At 39.3% G+C, this 21,779-nt stretch overlaps 1 protein-coding gene across 1 annotated transcript; it reads left to right on the forward strand.

Moving 5' to 3' along the window:
- Positions 1 to 2,379: 2,379 nt before the first annotated feature.
- LOC104841052 (riboflavin-binding protein) lies at positions 2,380 to 15,194 on the forward strand. The gene is made up of 6 exons (XM_010582447.1): positions 2,380 to 2,432; positions 3,133 to 3,290; positions 4,017 to 4,116; positions 5,267 to 5,395; positions 10,683 to 10,794; positions 14,836 to 15,194. The coding sequence occupies exons 2-6, from the start codon at positions 3,152 to 3,154 to the stop codon at positions 15,070 to 15,072; spliced, it is 717 nt and encodes a 238-aa protein (XP_010580749.1). The 5' UTR covers positions 2,380 to 2,432; positions 3,133 to 3,151; the 3' UTR covers positions 15,073 to 15,194.
- Positions 15,195 to 21,779: the final 6,585 nt, after the last annotated feature.

Consider the following 21,779-nt stretch of genomic DNA (forward strand, 5'->3'; position numbering starts at 1 on the left):
ACATTTTTTCCCCTGATTTTCTGCTAATGGCTCTTGCCAGAAGGAAGTTGCTCAGGTAGATGGCTCTTGAAACCTAGTATAGCAGTGTTTGTGGTTTTGGAATAGATGCATACTTTTACTAGTATCATAGGCCACTATCAATTAGATCATCAGATGATAATAATAATAATTTAACATTGTGGTGCCTGAATTGCTGTCTGTGGCGATATCTTAACATCACGCATGCTTTAACTCTCTCTTAACACCATGCATGTTTTAACTGTGGCTCTTGAAAAGATTAATAGAATAGAGCACTGATACTCAAGTTAAAATTAAATGGCAGTAGGAGTCTAAAAAGTACAAGAACATCACTGAGTACTTGAAAATAAGTTCAATTTTAACAAATAAAGAGAAATTACCTATTCAAGCATGGGAAGGGGTAAGAAACTTCCTTTAACGAATGTCTCAGTATGAGACATCACACAGAATAACTAGCCAGAGAATACTTTAAGAAAAAAGAGTCAAGATTCACTTCTCAGGTGATGAAGATGTATAGCTGAGATCTCTAAAAGCTCCTTAGCCTGAGCCTGCTTACATGTATTGCTAACCAAAGCCAAGTCTGAGAAATCACAAACATATGACAATTTTCCTGCCTGCTGTTAGAAACTGTGCCTCATCTCCCAGCAAGTGATCCCATTTGGCTCATACTCAAAGCCTGAAAGAGATCCCAGTTTCCTATAGCTTAATATAATTTGTATGTCAATTCAATGAACAGAGGCATTACAAGAAACGTCCTGGCATGCTTACACCTTTACAAGCGTGCATATATTTTATGCAAACCGAGCAGTAAGGCACAGAGCATGTACTATTTCTGTGCTTTTTACCAGGCTGGCTAGCCCATCCACTCATCACAATGTTGAAAGTGAGTGTTCATATTATACAGTGGTCTTTATTTTGTATGAATACACAGATCCAAGTGCCGAGCAGTATGCACGAATCCTTCACATTACAAATCAGCAAGGAGCTCCCTGAATTTCAGCCAACACTAGATCAAGCCACATGAGGTGAAGGCATGGGTAGTAAGCCGTTACATTTACTTCAGTTTCTCCTATAGTTACTTTATGCCTTTTTAAACTTGCCTTAATTAAATTCATTCTTTAAACTTGTCTTAATTAAATTCATTCTGGAACATAAAAATTGCTCAGTTTCCACTGATCTGGAAATGGCTCTTTTTAGGCCAGCAATCTTTGCCTTGAGGCACTTACTAGAACTAGGATAGGAATCGGTGCTTACAGCTTATAGAGATTGTTTTATTATCATGCTCAGTGAGTTTGCTCAATGAGATTCATACCACACTTCCATTGTGCCAATGTTTGTTTTTTCAAGCAAAAAAGGTTTGTAAATAATGGCCCCAGAGTATTATCTGACAAACCAGTGTTCTGTTTTAAACACAAAAACAACAGATGCTACTTTCCTTATGCATCTAAGTAATTGCAAGGTACTGAGTGGTGCTGCCTTTTACAGTAATCAACAAGATTTGATCTATGACAGTAAGTGCAACTATTTGTAATCACCATGTCTACCTTATGCGATGGTTTATGTTCAGATGCAGAATTCTCTTTGCAGGAAGTAGATCTCACAATGAAATCCAATCAGGAATTACTATCAATGGTACAAGCAACAGTTTCTTGTACTGCTTGTGACACTGGTTGATGAGTACATATGAAGCAGGTAGAGCAACCGGAGCTAACAGCAGCAGGTTTTAAAGGGATCGTGTGAAGAAAGAGCAAAGACCTGGGAATTGGGAGATGTGGATTCTCTTTCAGGGGCTGCAATAAAATTACTGTGTAAGACAAGGCAAGCCATCATATCTATAGTCAAAATTAAGCCAGTTATGCTGAAATATGAAGTGTTGTTTTTAATGTGTCTAATTCAGTGAAGTCATAATCTGTGATAAGAACCCCATGAAACTGTTGTAGAAATTAATAATTAATAATACAAGGAATCATTGAAAAATCAGGCAGGGGGAGTTAGTTGTATTTGGTATACAGGAGAGCTGTTGTTTTTCTAATTCTAACCTATGTTTGTACTTTCCTCTTTATCAAGTCAACGTTTGCAAGCAATAAAAGGGCATTATGTGCTGGTCATTGCATCTGCTTTCGAGATAAATCTATGTTAGCATTCCAAAGGGTGAAGGAACTCTTCCAGGGCAAACAAATTCTGGAGCACTGATGCCAGATGGTGTGTATATAAAGTGGAAAATGAGAAAAGCAATTTACTGTGTTCCTGTTCCAGCGAGAAGTATCACCCAGAAGGACAGCAAAAGAGGTGAGAATACTGAGAAATTGGAGAGACAGTCTTCTTCTATGTAACATGTTGTTTTCTTTATATCTGAAAAGCCTAGGTACATAGAGGAGCTGCAATCCTTATTCAGGCAAAATTATTCCAAAAAGGTAATGGGAATATTTAACTAAAGAGTGAAAGGTTACATTAATAACATGTGTAAAGAATTATGTATTGGTTTATGTAACAGGTTCTAGATTTATATATATAGCTCACCAGTACGTAATCTGTCTTTAGAGACATTTTAGTGGCACAGACAAAATGTTTTTATCTTGATGGATCGGATTCTGAAGTATAAATTAGCATAGCCTCAACAAAGGCAAGTTATCAATGTAATTTATCCAGCTCAGGTGCTGACCAGTACTAGCTCACTTGCAGCTGTATTAAATGTGTAATTTCCAAGTGTACAAAACAACTCTGCAAGTTTTAGAACTAATCAATCTTTTCTTCAAATCTTGTGAAGCAGAGGAATGTCTCTTGGAAGGGTTCAAAGATAAATTCAGGTTGCTGTAAGAAATTTAAAATAATTTTCTTAAATACTGAAAATTATAACATGTTTTCATAAATAGCCTGAACTATTGATGGCTTTTATCACTTGCCGTTGAACCTCAAAAATATGTAGCAGAAGTATAAGTGTTCAGATATAAGCAAAGAGAAAGGGAGAATGTGTGTCCTAATATTTATGTGTGGATCTTTGCTGAGCATATTTTATTTGGTTATATATTTAGCTTTTTTAAAGCAGTCCTTCCTCTTAATGTTATGGCTTCTCCTAGAAATAAACGATATAAATAAAGACTTCTCTCCATACAGAAAAAAGAACCGAACAACAATGCTGAGGTTTGTTGTCACCCTCTTTGCTGTCATAACATCATCTACCTGCCAAAAGTACGGATGTCTGGAAGGGGACACCCACAAACTGAAGCCAAGTCGTGAGCCAAATATGCATGAATGCACTCTGTACTCTAAATGTAAGAGTGGTTTAATTTTTGCCAAATATAGTCTAGAAGTACAGCTTTGTACACACTAATTGTTTTGGCAGTTCCCTTAATTTCTCAAAAATATATAAGATGCAGTATATGTTGCATTTGAAAAGCTTCCTTTATTGGCATTTTGCTGCATGCAAACCAAGAGTAAGATTCTGGTTCTTAACAAAGGCAACTGCAAAACTCTCATTTACTTCATTTATTTTCTTTTAAAAATGCTGATGAAGTTTACTTTTCTTGTAGCTCCATCTGCTTAAAAAAGTTTACAGCAAAGATGAATTTGGTTTATTGTGATTAAGTATAAAAATTAATTAATTGTAGCAGACACCAAATAGGAAAGGTTGAAATCAAAATTCTATAGTGAGCAAAGTATAGTATTTATTATATTTCTTCAACTCTCTTCTTATGTTTGGTAGCTTTCAAAGTTAGTATCCCTCAGGATATAATATCTGGCAGAATACCAGTAAAATTCTTGGGGCTCTCTGGGCAAACCTTGACAAAGCACTGTTGATGCCAGTCCACCTCAGTTAGCATTTACACTGCTACTTCCAAAACCAAAAATGTTACATCTTGAGTACATCTTCTGCTTAGTACTAAGAGACTTCATCATGTTATGAACCAAACAGATTCATCTTTCTTACATTTTGAGTCTTCCAAGTACAGTATTAAAGAAAATCCTTATTACAAGATCTCTTGTTTCATTCCTAACAGCTTCCTGTTGCTATGTAGACTTCACAGAGCAATTGGCTCATTCCCCAGTAATTAAAGTAAACAACAGCTACTGGAACAGATGTGGGCAGCTCAGTAAATCGTAAGTCAGCTTTGATGTTGTCTGTGTCCTGGTTCAATAGATCTGTGCTGTAGCAGCCACACAGCTAATGGTAACTCCCCCTGGAGTTGCTGATGGACGGTCCCTGGGTTGCCCTACAAATTATGCCACCCAGCCTGGTTCCCATCATCTTTTCTCTATACCTGACCAACACCTGACTCTTCTTTTTCTCCTCTCACAAAAGCCCGTGAATCCCTAAGTATATATTATTGGTGCAGAAGGATTTATGCCATTTTATCAAGAAAGGGTTACATTTTTTTCAGGTTTGCTTTCAGTATAGAACCAGGTCTAGCAATGCAAAGCAGTCATAAACCCAGTAGGTAACAACCACACCACATCTCTGTAGCTCTCCAAAGCAACCATTACATACCAGTGAGTGTGACCCCTAGTCAATACAGACCAGGCTTCTTCCTTTGTTTAGAAAGCAGGTCAACTAGATTATTAAATCTCGCAAACAAAATGCACAAGAGTCCAGAAATGAAACTTCTGAGTATTTAGAATAAAAAATTCTTGTAGCCCTGTGGGTTTTGTAACCATGAAGAATGTCTTCATAATTAAGATTTTTAGTATCTCATTAGTTGTTAGAGCTGTGAAACATGGCAAGTTATAGAAATAAAAGAATGAAAGTACAAAACAATTAAGCAAAAACAGATGTGCAAAAGTAACAGCTATTGCCTGCCACTCCCAGAAGAGCAGCAACAGTATGCATTTTTAAGTAACTTCAGCTGGGCTGTGGGAAAATCTAAAGATTAGTGAAACCATGAGGCTACAACACAGAAGAAGTTTTGTACTTTAGTTTTAAACTACATTTTATTATTGCCTGGAATCGTTCTTGCCAGGAAAACTCAAGGCCTCAAAAGTTTACAGAAAGCTTACACAAATAGGGCTGAAATATGCATGGAAACATTTGTGCACTCTTTAGCTGGCTATGGTAATTGCACGGTCAGAGTCTGTACACAATGCCAAAGGAATGAGTTTGGAACCTAGACACTAGCAGGGTGAAAGGATGCTTTTCTGTATTTTTCTCCTAATCTGTAGTATTGCATCCACATCAAAGCAGGCCTAGAAAACTGAGGCTATAGCCTTGATGCTAAGAAACAGGCTTATTTGTGGCTTTTCTCACCCACCACAGCTGTGAAGATTTCACAAAGAAAATTGAGTGCTTTTACCGGTGTTCACCACATGCTGCTCACTGGATCCATCCCAATGACACTGCTGCTATTCGGTCTGTTCCACTGTGTCAAAGCTTTTGTGATGACTGGTAGGTTCAGCTTTTTATCAGAGTATTTTTATTTAGCTTTAATATGCCTGTGTTACTAGGGTGTCAAGGAGTATGGGTGGATGAACAGATCTCCCAATCAAGTGGCACTGAAATTTGATGGTGTTGCACCACCTTTATGCCTTTTCTCTTGTTCTGCCTCTTCATTTCTTGTTTGGCATCTCTACTTGTTCCTCTGCTAAGCTACTACCCTCAAAATAATGATACAGGCTGAATGCAGGATGGAGTCACTAAACTCTGGCAGAGTTTAGTGACTCCGTAAGGATGCAGTGCAGTGGCATCAGAACTGCCTGACACGGTGGAGGAGCTCTCACCACGTTGAGAGGCACTAAGCAGTGAGGGCCTGCCCACCCTTAGAAAAGTCCATACCTGTGAGTTAGCATTTATGCAGTTAGCATTTTAAATCTAAATACTTGATCATGATATGATACATTTCTTATATATGTATAAAATCATAGAATGGTTTGGGTTGGAAGGGGCCTTAAAGATCATCTAGTTCCAACCCCCTGCCATGGGCAGGGACACCTTCCACTAGACCAGGTTGCTCAAAGCCCCATCCACCCTGGCCTTGAACACTTCCAGCAATGGGGCATCCACAGCCTCTCTGGGCAACCTGTTCCAGTGCCTCACCACCCTCACAGTGAAGAATGCACTACAGAATCATGAAAGCAGCCACTTTCTGTATGTTTTCAATTAATTCATATAACAAATTAGCTTAATTCCTTAATTTTTCACCCTTGGCCTTTTCTCTTCCCTTCCATCATCCTTCTCTCTAAAATCACTTCTAAAAGCCTGAATCTCAGAGAAACTTGCAGCCAAGTAATGCTAAAAATTTTAATAGCAACGAGCAAGCATAATAGCATTTAATTTTGTTTCCCAAAATATAGCATCAAGGAATCACATTATTTTTTGAGTGCAAGACATGTAGTGGGACAACTGTCTGTCCTTAGTCTTGGCGTAGGAGCATTGTATCCAGGTGGGGTACTGAGATTTTTTCAGTGGTCCATATCCAGCATATATTTCTCCCTCCCTCCTTCCCTCCCTCCCTGTTTTGAGATGTTGGACCTTAAATAATGTCATCACGTGACATATAAATCTCAAGTCAGTACCATATTCATGTTGTGCCTAGTAACTACAGTAACTTGTCCGTATGGTTAAACTGGTGTGAAGCATAGTACAAACAGCACAGGCTGTGTTCGCACTATGGGATTATAACTGCTAGCATCCCTTGAAAGTAATGAACTGTGAATGTCTGAATCCCTTAGGCTGCTCTGAAAATCACAGAAGACTGTTTTAGTACTTCTAAAAATGTTATAAAAGAGCTTTTCTTGGAAGCACGGAAAATACAGAACACACAGTAGCACATGGTCAGGTTCTCCTGCACTGCTCTGTACAGTGCTTTCCCTAGTGGTTACACAACTTGAATGTTATTGACACATGGATCCATTTTCATTCTCATCTTCTCTTCAAGAGCAAAGAAGTCATGTATGCAGTACAGTATTTTGGTAGGATTTGTCTTTAAATATGTCTCCATTGCTTTGTGCCAGAGAAGGAAACAAGAAGTGTAGCTTGGATTTGTAATGGAAGATAGTGAGAAGGGCTGATATATTTCTTAGCTTCCCTAGAGTTTCCTCTAGTGATGAATTTTATTTCTGTGTTAGGAAACTCCATGTGCCTCAGGAACAGATTTGTTATGCACAGTCTTCCTTCCTAAATTTTTGCTAATCTTCTAAACTGAATCCAGATTATTGACCTCCTTCAAGATGAAGACTGAGACCTTGAATTTGCCTCAGTGCTCAGAATCTCAAAGCTCAGAAGCAAATATTACCAAAATTTGAAAACATTTGGATATTAAAGCATTGGAGTTGCCAGTGAGCTTTAGGATAGATCTAACAGGCAAAGTGAAAGAATACCAACATGTAAAACAAATGTATCCCAAAATAAGTAGGACACAAAGTCATCACCAAACTGCTATATCCAGTGAATGTGTAAAGATGAAGGAAAATACACCCTGTAAGTTTAGTTTGCATCTATGAACTGGTTTAAACCAGCTTCAGTATATGTCAGATTTATACCAAAGTGCACATGGTGGGTCAGTATTACATAGCAAAACTCTCAGTGTCCCCTGGGTATTGCCAGAACTTCCAGGTAGACAGCATTTTTAACTTCTGTTGTTGGAAAGTATGGAGGTGTGTGATTGAGAGCTGCTGCACAGGAAAAACTGACCCTTTTCCAGTATAGAGTCTTCTGGCAGAGAGTAGGCTCTACGCTAAACAAATACTGAACAATGATCTGTTGCCCCTGTTGGCATCATAGATGCCTGGCCTGAATCAAAAATGTAATGATGACCCATTACCGTGCATGCTAGTCTGTGTGCCTGCCTAATGCCAATGTCAAACCCATTCCCTCACACTGCTTAAGGCCTGAGGCTAGAAAAGAGCCTGGACAGAATTCCCACTCATTCTGGTGATTTAAAGTAACATTTTTTCATGTTCTATTCACTGGAGTCCCTTTAGCATGCTGTAACACTGCTAGTGATGTGACCTACTTTCTCTACATGCCGTGAGTGTGCCTGCTGCATACTGTATGTCTTTTTGTGGCCAGAAATGTGCAGAGGATTCTGAATGAGCAGTGACTTCATTTAAAAGAAGTTAATCTGCCTAGCTTGGGGCCTTTCTTTTCTTCCTATTGTCTTAGGTTTCCTTGCTCCCACTAGTCCCAAAACTATTGCTTTTGAAAGAGCCCTATGTACAAGCCATTTTCTGATCCACCTGTAAAAGGGCCCTGTGCCCTTTAAAAGAGAAACAGCTACTTAAAAAAAAGGGGGAGGGGGGAAACTTTAAAATAAAAATATCCTGCCCATTGTGCATAGGGAGCTAGTATGTTCAGGGAGGATCTTTTAAGTATTTGGTTATGTTTCTCACAGGTTTTAATTAATGTTTGAAGAAACCACTTATGGGTTTCTGGACAGCAGAAATCATACTTTTCATAAGTCATGATTTTTCATAAACTTAGCTTCATAATTACTTCCATTGGGATAAAGAAAAACTTGTAACAATAGAGTTATGCCTTGCTACCTGCTTATATAACAAACCACAGAGTCAGGCAATAATCATAATTAGGAATCATTTCATCTGACAATTCAATAAATAATAGTGAATAAAAATATAAATACTTTAATAAACATATTTAAGTCAAATTCCTGAGGAAACCAGATGCATAGCATGAATGCCCCAGTTCAGTAAAATTCTGAAATACATATTCATAATTTGAAAAGTATAACTGAAGGTGACACTAATTTCAAAAGAAGCAGTTCTGCTCTCTCCTCAGCCCCAAGGGCTGCTCATTCTTTCCCCTACCCTGTCCCCACCCATGTGTCAGCGGCACTCTCTGAGAGGCTGTGAAGCAACCCTGGTCTGGGAACCCACCAGGCTGAAAAATACTTAGCCAAATAATAAAGGAAACCAAAAAAGGAGACTGTGGGAAGGGCACAACTGCTTTAAGTGTAAGTGCTAGTATTAGGCAGCTCACAGCAGGTATTGGTTGACTTTGCTAGAAAGCAATCAATTTAAGTGCATGCATAAAGTAAAGAACATGCCTGCATGGCTTGAAGAATCAAGGGCTAATTGTTGAATCCGATGCTGGTATGTGGAGAGCTCATAGATAGTGATAACAAAAAGTTTGCATTGATGCTCCTAACTGGTGTGCCTTCAAGCAGGCAAAGGGACTAGTATTAGAGAAACAGCTGTCACTGGGGAGTTACCTCTGTGTGTCTTTCTCAGTCAGGGTACACGCAGCAGCTAACAAACAACAAACCAATTATTCTTATAGTACCTAGTCCCAAATCCAGACATGGCACAAACTGGTAGGATCTGCCTATTAGTGTCACTTTATATTAATTTATCAAATTGCAGCCTATATTTCCAGCAGAGCCCCCACCTCTGACAGCAGATTCATGGATGAACACATTTGAGAAAACATGTCTCCTGCCCTAGACCTGTTTAGTTCAGGCCCTGGTTACCGTCCATCTGTTACTGCTTTTTTTCTCCCACCAAAAAGCCCAGAAAACCTGTGTGAAGGTTCTGCAGATGTGCATGTTCTTACCTTTCTGCATGTGCAAATGTACTGCAGTGTCTAGTTCTTGTAGTTCTGTGACCACATGACAACCTCATATTTCATTTAAAAATGTAAGTCTGAAGCCCTCGTGATATCAAAATAGTTTTGGAACCACGACCCTGAAGAGTAAAAATGACAAATAGAAAATATATCCAAAGGCATTAATTATAAATACCATGCTGAACAACGCTAACTTTTTGAAAGCTGTGCCTCATGGGTTTGGCACTCTCAGTTACTGGTGTGAATAGTCCGCCTGAAGCCATTGAGACTAAATTTAAGTACATGTTAACTGATTTGCAGAAAGTGATCCTTAAGAAAGGTAAAAGCCAAAAAGTAGAACATAAAAAGAAGTAGAAGGAAGGAAATTACGCAGGATAATGGTAAGTCATGAGGGCTCTCATCACATAGACCAGCCAGTTTCATACTGTACTCATTCCAGGCCATTTATAGGCTTTTTTTTACATTACCACTTACAAGTTTAAAATAACTTAAAATTTAAAATTTTAGACCTATACCCTGCAAGACTCTTATCCTTCCTCCTTCACTTCAAGTTTAACTTCTTTGAAAATGTCATTCTAAGGCTGACAGCCTATTAGTTTATATGATTTTGTTGTTTGTGGATTTTCCTTATTTCAGTGCATATTCCTCATAGCAAACCCCTGCCCAGGAAATATCATTCTTCTTTTCCCATATTCATAAATACAAACTTTCCCCACATCTCCTTCAACTGACAGTTCACTCTCAGCGTACCTGTGCTTTGTCACAATATTGAACATCAGTATTCATGAAACTGCCTCCCACACAGTATTTCTTCCATTCAGTAACATCAGCAAACATAACCAAGCAGAAAACACTGCATGAATGAGCATTGCTCCTCAGAACATGAGCCCTTTACTTAAGTCTGTGAGTATAAAACATAGTGGGTGAACTGTTCAGTTTTCATTGGGATTTAGGTCTTCCTGGCCAGCTCAGAGTTTATGGACATGTCAGGCTAAGATAATGTGCACACTTCTTGAAGATCTGTTGCTAAGCTGCACTGTACAACCATACCACGTTACTAGCATAGCCCATGCAGACTTTTTGAGTTGAATCTGAGTCCATTGAAAAAAAAGTGAGAGAAATAACTGTATCTTCCACACTAATCTCCATGAAGGTATGAAGCCTGCAAAGATGATTCCATATGTGTTCATAACTGGCTGACAGACTGGGAATGGGATGAAAGTGGAGAAAACCGCTGTAAGAATAAATGTATTCCATACAGTGAGGTAAGAAAACCTGATCAACTGGAGCAGAAAAAATGGCATTAAGAGTTCTTTTTTTTTTCCTGAATATATGGGTGTAAAATGCAATAGGTGAATTATTTTTACTTCAGTCATTTCAAGCCATACCTACATCACACTTTTTAAGTATATAAATTTTAAAACATTAATATTTATGTAGATCACTTACTCTAAGTATATATACATTTAATTAATCACTATTCATACCACTTGCGAAACAAAAGTAAAAGTTCAGGCAGCACTGATATTTTAACCACAGTGGGGTTTAGAAAGTAAAAGATAAATGAAATTTGTTCATACAACAGAGACACTGAGATGCATTTTATAAGGTTCCTTACATAATGTGGGGCTTTACACACCTCTGTCTTTTTAAAGTGGGACATAAGTTCCCAAATCACGAAGGAAGTTTTAAGGTTTTCTTTCCTGTTAGGCATCTTTGCCCTTTTCTCTATTTTACCTTGTTCTGTTCAAGTCCTTCTCCATCCTCCAAATCTCTCAGTCCTGACATTCTATTTGTCTCCCTTTTGCTCTCCATAGACCTATCATATCTCTGAAGCGTGCCCTCCATTGTGTCTGCCAATGGCTAGGCAGAGCTAACTTTGTTCTCTGTAACTCTGATGGTTCAAGAGCAGCACTGACAAGCTTTCTGAGAGCTCATCCCATCTCTCTGAGAAGGTTTAATGGTTGGGATAACTAATTTTATGAGCAAAAGTGTATAAAATGAGAACTGACAAGACTTACAGGAGCAAGGTTACCTAGTACCTGATCTGCAGACTTTTCAAGACTCAGGTAGGATTTTTTCTAGTGACTCAAGTAAGTTTAGCATCAGGGCAATACAATACAGCTCAAAACTGCTACACTTATTTGAGTATTTTTAATAGTTGAACTTCACTGAGTCCATGAAAACTGTCCAAATCGCAGAAGTAAACGAAATTTAAGTGTAGTGCTTAGGGACTGGTAGTAAGGCTTGCAGAGATCTCAGATTCATTGTTTTGAACTCAATTCAAGTGCATGTACTTCCAGAAGTCAGTTCAGCAGCTGATATAAGTGGAAGTCACAGTCCAGTTAGTGCAGGATTGCTGTCTGCCTTGCAAAAGTGACACTAATCAGCAGGCTCAGGAAGGTGGCCAAAAAACAAATGGGCTGCGGAAACTTACAGCTTAGTTTCCCAGATGTGCTAAATCATCAGTAGTTCCAGATGAAGTGAAAAATGAAATGATAATCTCCGTAAATAATCTCCAGTCCCTGTTCAAACTGTCCCTGGTCCAGAGATAGGAGTTTTTAACCTTGAATTCCCTTGTACTTATTTCTTAAAGAAAATATACCATCTGCAGGGAAAAACATGCAGCAAATCCAGAGGTCTTATCACTTGAAACCAGGCGCAGCTATTCCTAAACTAAATGGAACCACACCCTAAACTGGCCATGTTTTTCACCAAAAATAGGCTTGCATGGTAAGTAAGAATAAAGATGAAGTTTCTTCAGAGAAATTAAAAAAACACATTTCTCATATGAAAATTACATGATATACAAACATTAGACTCACTCGGTTTGGACTCAACTCATGGAAAAGAAAGTTACTGTTACCCAGAAGCACAAAGGGTTCTCCAATGTCAAAGCGCTGTGGACAGATGCTTACTTTCTTTTGATGCCCTCAGCTCATACGGAGGAGCAATCAGCAGCCCTACATTTGACATATGCAAGTGGTTGAAAGGACTATTTGGAACAAACACTGAATATGAAACAAATGCTGAATATTAAGAATGCACAATGGATCATAGCCAGTTTTAGCCTGGCTAAAATGAGGCACATTTTGTCATTGTTCTCCCAGCTGAGTGCTCCCCAAGCAATGTTAATGCACAGATTGGAACATTTTCCAAGAAGCTGAAGAATCAGAATCCTTTGCAGTAATTTAGGGACATGTTTGGTAAATGGGCTGTGAGCACTGTTTGTTTGCTGCAGCATTCTGGCAACACTGATCTTTAAGCAGAGTTAGGAGGAAGGTAAAAGTAAAATTACCAATTTAGCAAGTAGAAGACCATGAATACATGTTACAGAACCTGTGGGACACAAGAACATGATGTAGCCATGTCTCTTGCATACAGACCTACGAAAACCCACGTGACAGCTTTGAATACTTTTTGGAATGGTTAACTAAAAGCCAGTAGGAATCCAGGAACTGTACAGGAGCTGGAAGAAAATGTCTAATGCTGCTTAAAATGCAGAAATAGTGGGAAAGAAACAGCTAAGATCTGCCTGCCCTGAGAACACAAGGAGAGAACTAGATGCAGCAACCTTTCAATTTCTGACCCTACATTGCTCCCAGTGCACTAGCCAACCTCCACATTCCTCTTCCAGCAACTGCAGCATCTGTGGAGTGAGCCCTGGCTAGAGATGATGTGAACTGAAAAGCTATTTTACAGGCTACAGAGTCTTTGGGGCTGTTTGGAATGGACTCTTTATTATTCACGAAGGATAGATTTCTAAGGCAAAAGTGATGGGTATGATTTCTTCTCATTTGCTTTCTTGCACAGTACAGGTCAACATAGTTTTTGCATGTGGGGAGGCAGGGAGACATCTCATAAGAAGAACGTCTTGTGGAAAATAGGTGGAGCAGAAGAAGCTGCAGGACAACAGATGCCCAGTCCCACTTCCACATAATAGACTTAAATCTGTAATCATTCATTTTTTGCACACAAAGCAACTTCCATGCAGAAATCTCCCAGCCACAAAGACAGGGCACCTTCTCTGAGATTTGCAGTGTCAGATCTTTATATGAGCTGGAGATGACGGTAAACCAGCACACCATCCAGAAATTACAGCACTAAGAGAAACACTGTAGGATTAAAGAAGCAGCATCATGTGCAAGGACTACTTGTACTATTACAGATGAAATATGGCTTCTTTTAGAGAGATGCTGGTGACATGGTCAAGGTGAATCAGTCAGCAATGAAACCCAGCAGTCCTGCTGCGTGGCCCACTCTTTCAGTCATTAACACTCCCACTCCTTAATTCCCAAGGCTTCTACTCCTGCCATCACTCCCACCCCCAACTTCATTCTTAGCTTTGCTTCTGGGGGTAAACCTAAAGCTTCCTTTACAGAATCAGAGAAGATTGAACTTCAACCACAAACACATGGGAGAAATGCAGGCAAGATAAAGTGTATATCCTGCTTACTTTGTGGCTGGACATGGTAACTCCTAAGCTAATACTCTTTAGGCAAACTCAAGCTGGGCGGACAGAAGGTTGTCACAACGTGAGCTTAGCAAACAAGAAATATCTTTGTTGTATGGTTGTACAGGTCCTATGACACAGGCCTTACAGAACAAGGTAGTACCAAGAACAGGTCAGATTTACTTGGAGAGAGTACAAGAGGCTGCAGTTTACAGTTTCTTGACCCAGAAAGGCTGTTGCACCACTGCACACAGCACTTTGGAAGCTTGAAGAAAATTTACTTTCTTCAAGCAGTTTCTGTGTCTCTTCTCTTTGTCTGTGAGGTCCTGCCCGGTCATGATGTACATTGCAGCAGGCAAAATGAGATCCCACGGAGCTGTGACTTCCCTGGGCTGTCTCCAACCTGTAGATACAAAGATTCCCATACTCGAAGCACTGCGTGGCACTTTCAGCACTACTCAGATGCCGAGACATGTCAGAGTGTCCTGACATGCTACAAGTTGTACATCCTCTCACACACAGCTTTGGTCTGTCAGACCCAGAAACCTAGGTGGGCTGTTGGCCCCAGGGTGGAAACAAAGAGCTGGCTGTTGATCACTTTGCACTTTGTATAATCACTTGCTCTCACAACAGGCAAATCTCTTTTGCCAGTTGTGGGACTGGATAACATTTTAAGATATCTCAGAAGTGATGAAGCATGGCACACAGACAGACAGTGAGTAACTCCAGACTGCTTTTTTTATAATCTAGTACCAATTTTTAAGAATTGATAAATGTTTATCAATTTGATACAGACTGATTTTAACTCAATTCTTTTTAAATGTAATTGATGCATTTCTTATTTGACACACAGATGTATGCAAATGGGACTGACATGTGCCAGAATATGTGGGGGGAGTCATTTAAGGTGAGTGAATCCTCCTGCCTCTGCTTGCAAATGAACAAGAAGGACATGATGGCAATCAAGTATCTCCTCTCCGAAAGCTCAGAGGAAAGCTCCAGCATCAGCAGCAGCGAGGAACATGCCTGCCAAAAGAAACTCTTGAAGTTTGAGAAACTAAGGGGAGAGGAAGGGGAACAGACAAGATAAATGCTGGTGGATGTATGTCAGGACAAGAGAAGTCATCGTGGAGGCTGGGCTCAGGGCATCACGCCAGCCTGCTTTATGCCTTACTTCCTGGAACATAATAAATCAATGGCTGGTTATATTAATCTTTCTCTGATGTTTTTGCATCTGCATCACAAAGCTCCCAGACAGGTTAGCACAGGTGTAATCCTGTGACTTGAACTGAACAGCTAGAAGCCCGGAGGTAACATCTAGGGGTTGACTTTCAAAGAGAGGCACAGGCAGCTCCTGCTGACTTAAGGTGGAACAGTGAGAACTACAGACCTCTGGAAGGCTATGCCAGTAATGCACCAAATCTTCAACCCAAACCCTTCATTAGCACAGGCACACAGCACTCCTGTTATGAGTTTCTGTGTGCCTAGCTCTGCTCAGACAAAGAAGAAATATTGCAGGCAGAAATAGGTCAGTGAGCCTGGCTACTGACCACTGAAAATGTATTTATTTTGTAACTCAAAAACATTCTTGCAAAACAGGGGATTGTGGTGTACTAGATAAATCCCTGGATCCATATATTACCAGTATACAGTATGCACAGTCTGCTGCACTGGGCTTTTACCTTAAACAACAGCAGTACAAAAGTCTCCTACAATATGAATTTGAAGCATAATTTTGAGTGCAATTAATCCTACTGAATGATTCCAAACAGAATGATCTCTGACAAACAGAGGTGTCAGTGAGGGCCCCACTCAGGTTTCTCCCATCAGTAATTCTCCTTCCCAGAATCACTGTTACAAAGTAAAACTAAAATCTGTACCAGTCCCAGAGGGACTCATCAGGTAAAGATGAATTAAATTCTGCTTTCAGTTATGCATCCATACTCCCTCTGACATCACTGTAGAGTGGACAGGTCTGTGCCATTCTGTACAGCCTTTCATAGTGGTATCACCAGGGAAACCGTGAGAAGGATCTTTGGGGGGGTTCAGATTATCAAATTGTGAAAATCAGCATCATCTCAGTGCTTGCTATATGGCTAGGGATCTTACAGCATTTAAGGATCTGGTCCACAGTTAAAACAATGACTTGGCACATCCTGTTAAACTAGGAGAATCTTAAAAATCCAGCACACTTTCTTCATTGGGCTGTTTATTTATTGGAATGGTTTCACACAGCTGCAACAGTAATGCTAAACCCATTAGGCCATGATCTGCTTCAAACCAGCTTCCCAGTATATTTAACAATGGACTAATTCCTACCAGCACTGAATTGTTTTTAGAATGACTCTTTGCCACATCTGTATTTTGTGCTAACTCAATTTGTCAGTTCTACTGTTTGAAAAGAAAGAACAAGAATTTGGTCTTCTGTAAAGCTCTGACAGTCCTTTTCCCCCCTATTTCACCAACTCTGTTCTTTCCTGTCCTTCTTTATTGCACCTGAATCAGAGCAGAAATTTTCCTGCTTTTTATTTTGCTGTGCTCAAAATTCGATAATTAATTACCCCCTCTCACTGCCATAACACCAACTTTTTTCTGTATCACCATGGCCAAAGATTTCCTTCATCTTTTTTGTTAAGTATAGCAGTATAGCACAATTGTTTCTGCCTATGTCTCTGCTCTTTTTCTTCCCATTCCACTTTATTCTTTTTGCTCTGGCTAAATTACTCTTGAAACTACTCTCAACAAACAATCCTTCCATGCTTAGTTTCAGGATGACCCATGAGACTGGTTATTGCATGCTCTTGAACAGCACTGGATCTTACAGCAGCTAAGGGACCAAGACCATTTAGCTCCTATTCATAACTTTCCCACTGACTCATGATGTACCCTAAGCAAACCACTTAACTCTTTTGTGACCCTAATAATTTTGCAGAGCTACCATATTTCTTCTAGGTCATCTCTTTTCTAAGCCAAAAAGTCAAGAACTACTCAGTTGTCCCTAGCACAGAAATTGTCCCATACCTCTTGGTCGTTCTTTCATTGATCCAGATATGTTTTATTCAAATACAAGTTACCACCCAGAAAGACTTGCAGTCTTGATTTAAAGCTCCAAATAATGGAGAATTGTCCAATGCACCTGATAATTTGTTTCCTCAGTGTTAAAGATTATCCCTAATTTAACGTTTGTTGTTTCAGCTTTCAGCCACTGGTTTTTGCTAAAGCCTGTTGGATTAAAGAGTTCTTGAATGTTCAGCATTGCTTTTTTGCTCAGCAGCATATACACTGCATCAAATTGCTTCTTAGCAATTAGCTCTATCTTAGCTCTCTTTAGTTTACCTATGTCATTATAAGACATTCCCTCTCTCCTTAAATCATACTTATGGTTCTTCCCTGTACCTTCTCCAGTCATGAATATCCTCTCTAAATTGTATAAATCAAAGCCATACTCCATGCCAGTGTTAACGGTGACCAACAGAGAGCGCACCATGTCCCTGCGTCCCTACACACTTCTCCCTAATTGCACTGCCCGTGTCTATAAGAGCGTCTTTCTGATTATTTGCATGCCTCCAGTGCCCATGTGTTATGATCCCTCATTTTTTCTTGGTGTTACTTTTTTCCACTATACAGCTCCCTGGTCCCAGAGGTGTGAACTGTGATCTTAGCTCTTAGGCTTATTGCTTTGAACTTGGTTGTATTACAAAACCTTCTTGTGAATTTACCAACCTTCCTAAGCCACTGTTTGCTCTGTCTAGCTGCTTTATACTCACAGTAATTTACATCTTAGACAATCTCTGTGTCACTCAGAAATGCTATCAGTGGTGATTTTACATTTACAGAAAGGCTAGGATAACTCAGATAAAGCAAAATTAAAAATAACATGAATCACTAAAAATAAGACTACAACAATACACTGGGAAGGTGAACCAGGGAAAAGAAAGATCCAAGCTACTGATGACTGCAGACATCCCCAGCTAATGCTGACTCAATTTGGTAAGTGCCTGGTATGCACCACAGCTCAAAAGCACATGCCCTGCTTCTGGACCCATGCTGGCCCAGACAACTGAAATGTCTCTGTATTTAGTGACACTAGACTCGACTAAGATCTTTATCAAACTGTCACAATGGTAGACCAAATGCTTTGTGAAATATGTCCCTACACTAATCTGTAAGAAACAGACTTAACAACCTTTATCAATAAATTAAATTTGATTTATCAACATGAGAATGTTGATACAATAACAATTACTGCCAATTATTGATTTATTTACGACCTGGCTACGTATCAGCTTTTGTACTGTGCTACTTGGGAGTGGTGTCACGTTAACCAGAACACAGCTAGCTGGGTCATCCTGCTTGTTCTGTTTATTTAATTTTCTTTCCTTAAACATTGGCACCCAGAAGACTATGAGTCTTCTGAAATTTCACTGGAATGCCAGGAGTTATTACAAATGAGATCTCTCTTGACAGTTCTGTTAGAGCTCTTAAGTATAGGTTCAGTATATGAGCCTGATGCTTTAAAATTATTAATGTTACTTATGATGAGGAACCTCATCTTTAATTACTTGCAGACTGAAAAGGATTTCATCATCCTTCTGTAATACAAATATTTCATCCTGCATATACTTTGATACTAAGCATTATTAACAAAACTTGCTCACTGTATCTGGTGCCATTGCAAGGCTTTCTTCATCAGGTTGCTCAGTTGTTTTCACCTTCAGTTTAGTTGTGCCAGCCACAATTTCCTGTAGTACCTTTAGAGTCCTCACTCTATTTTTATAGTTCATAATTCTCCATGGATATTGATTGCAATATAGCTTCCTTTTTAAAAAATAATAAGCATCAGTAATTATGACATTTTCAACTTCTGTTGCATTTTTCATGTGCAGGTTTCACTGAGAGCATTTTATAAATATTCATTAATCTTCAAAATATACCTGAGAGGAAAATAAGTAATGAGAAGCAAACTGAGTCAGTGGGAGAGAGTCAGTAAGAGACTTATCTGATCATTGCAAGTATTGCAGAGCTAGGACTAGCACAGACAAGTTCTGTTTCAGAGCCGTATTTCACACTGCAAATGGAGTTGCACTTTGTAAGGTGATCCTTGGACAAACGTTATCATGCAAAAATTATAGAAGAGTTTCTATGAAATAAAATATTGCAAAAACCTAAGCATCCAAAAAATAGAACAAGTTATTAAACAATGCATTTCCATTTACCTTGAAGGATAATGAAATTATAAAAATAGTAATTGGTAGATTATTTAAGACAAATAATGTCAAAACAGGCTAATTTCCCTTGCTGAGACAACCAGCCTGCAGAAGAAGGGAAAGCTGTAGGTGAGATATGGCTTTTTAAGGGTTTTGATAACATTTGATGTAATATTCTGATAAGCAAACTGAGAAAACCAAAGTGCAAACGAAATCACCATAACACAGGTGCACAACTGATTAAAAAATATATTAAAATATTACTATGAGTATGTTGTCATTAAACACAGACAGGTCTTCTATTAGGAATCCCAAAGGGTCTGTTCTGATTCTACTCAACACTTCTGTTTACTCAGACAATGAATTAGAGTTTTTGCAAGCACTCTGAAGGACAAGATTAGAATAAAAATGATCTTTCTAACCAGAGAACTAGTCCAAGCTTCCAAAGGTGAAATTCTGAAAAGGGAGATGAAAAATGCTTGCACTGAGGAAAGGTAAATCAAGGAAAAAATTCATCCAGGGAAACACACAGCAAGGGAACAGCAAAGCAGCCAAGGAGCTGGAATGCATATTAGCAACCTACGCCATTTACAGCTGAAATGTTACACTGTGGAAGTTTTACTCTTTTAAGGCTTCAGTGCATGTCGAGCCCTGGAAGTCCTGACTCACAAAGCAAGCAGATGCAGGACCTGCAGACGTCCTACTAACAGTTACTCAGAGTTTGTGACGTATCTTACATTCCATGGAGGCCCTGCTTCTAGAATGACCCCACCGCACACACAGGCTGTGGAATGTGGTGGGTATCAGGCAGAGTTTAACTCTATCCATCTTCTCAATGAAATCAGCTCACAAGTTCTGTCAACCTAAGTACAATATCTTCTAGGACAGCAAACATGCTCCTGGTATATATCTAATGACTATATAAAGGGAATAAAATTAGTTGAATTTATGCACATTTTCTGGTTATTTTCCTTCCTTTTTTTCTGTTCAAAAAGTTTGCATAACTTGGGAGTTATTTAAAAAAATGCCACATGCTCTAGACAGCTCATGGGTCTGTTGTGTGTTTGCTCTGCTTTATTATCCAAGGGAACACAGTGATTTAGACAAGAAGAGTTAAGTAAAGAGTCCAAAAAGCATTAGGATTTGGATTACAGTTTGAAACATTGCCAAACTTTACTAATGGCAAGACTAAAGTCCCACGTGCCTGAAGACTCATAATTCTCAAGCACAACTCATTTTTTCCTTTTGGCAAAAAAAAAGACCTGCACCTTTGATAAAGTCACCTTAGCAAGCAGGTCTAATTCAGTGTGAAGCTGCAGGACAACTCTAGACAACAGTGAAAAAAGAACCAAGCTGTGAAATCAATCTTCTACTTCAGATAAGTATGAGGACACAGTTAGGATCAGACCCCAACAATCTGGCAGCTTTCAACATCTCCAAGAAAAAGTTGCAGCGATCCCCTACTACTGAGATTTAATTCTCAGAGAAATGAGGGGGAAACTCTGCTGCACCATTTTGCTTCCCCTTAGCTACTAAAAGCATATCTCTCCTGCGTCTGTTTTGATCACCAACTGCTATCCGAGTCTTAGTATTATTTCGGCCTCCTTCCTTGGAAATGCAGTGAGCTCTCTGTGGAGTTTGCCTTGGTTCCCCTCGCAGACAGCTGTGATTAATTCAATGTTCAAGCTCTAGAGTTAATTCTCTCATTAGATCACTTTCCTTCTTCATAGAATGATTATTCCCACAGGAGAAATGAGAAAGACTAAAACAATATTGTGCTAGTATCTGACACACTGCATCCAGGATGTTTACTTTAAATCAAATTGCCTGGAATTGCTCCAGACTTATGGCTTAAACACAAGAATCTTCTAACTTGTGGGGAACTGTAGCCACGCATGTTGCACAACATTCCCAGATTCACGGGAATTCCTCCAAACTTCCTGCTAGGTAAGTGCACCCGGAACACAAACCTCTCCACACAAGTGGGTCAGATGACACAGTCCTTTCATTGCTAGGGCATACTTTAAGACTGAAAAAGTTTTTTTCCTTTTTTTAATTACTTTTTATCATACACCAATCACCTTTCTAACCAACACTATTGTGAAGTTGAAGACTGGAGCACACAGCAGTGAAATACTGCCAGTGCTCCTGAAATCACAAGCCATTATCTCTGCATTGCTCACTGGGAATGTCACATTCCCTCTGGAGGCTCTTGCAGTTCAGACATGCTCCCCACTTTTACTGGCTGCCAAATGGCTCCCCGGGGTGTGGCTGGTCATTAGAGCACATCACCCTACTCAGTTGGACTCTAGCACAGCCTGCTTCTCAGTACCTTTGGTGCTATGTGGATACTTGGGAGAGTTTCTCAATACCCTGTTCAAGAATGCTAAACCTGTCTGGACCGACAACTCTGATATCAGGCAGTTACCTTAATGTCACCTTTACCTGAAGCCATATTACCATGAAAGTAATAAAAATACTAATTACAAATTCCAAATCAGACAAAAAAGTTCACAAAGTCTTCTAAAGACAAAGAGAGAAGAGAAGAGAAGAGAAGAGAAGAGAAGAGAAGAGAGAAGAGAAGAGAAGA

This window comes from Haliaeetus leucocephalus, unplaced genomic scaffold (assembly GCF_000737465.1).
Source record: "Haliaeetus leucocephalus isolate CR32 unplaced genomic scaffold, Haliaeetus_leucocephalus-4.0 Scaffold848, whole genome shotgun sequence".
Classification (NCBI taxonomy): domain Eukaryota; kingdom Metazoa; phylum Chordata; class Aves; order Accipitriformes; family Accipitridae; genus Haliaeetus; species Haliaeetus leucocephalus.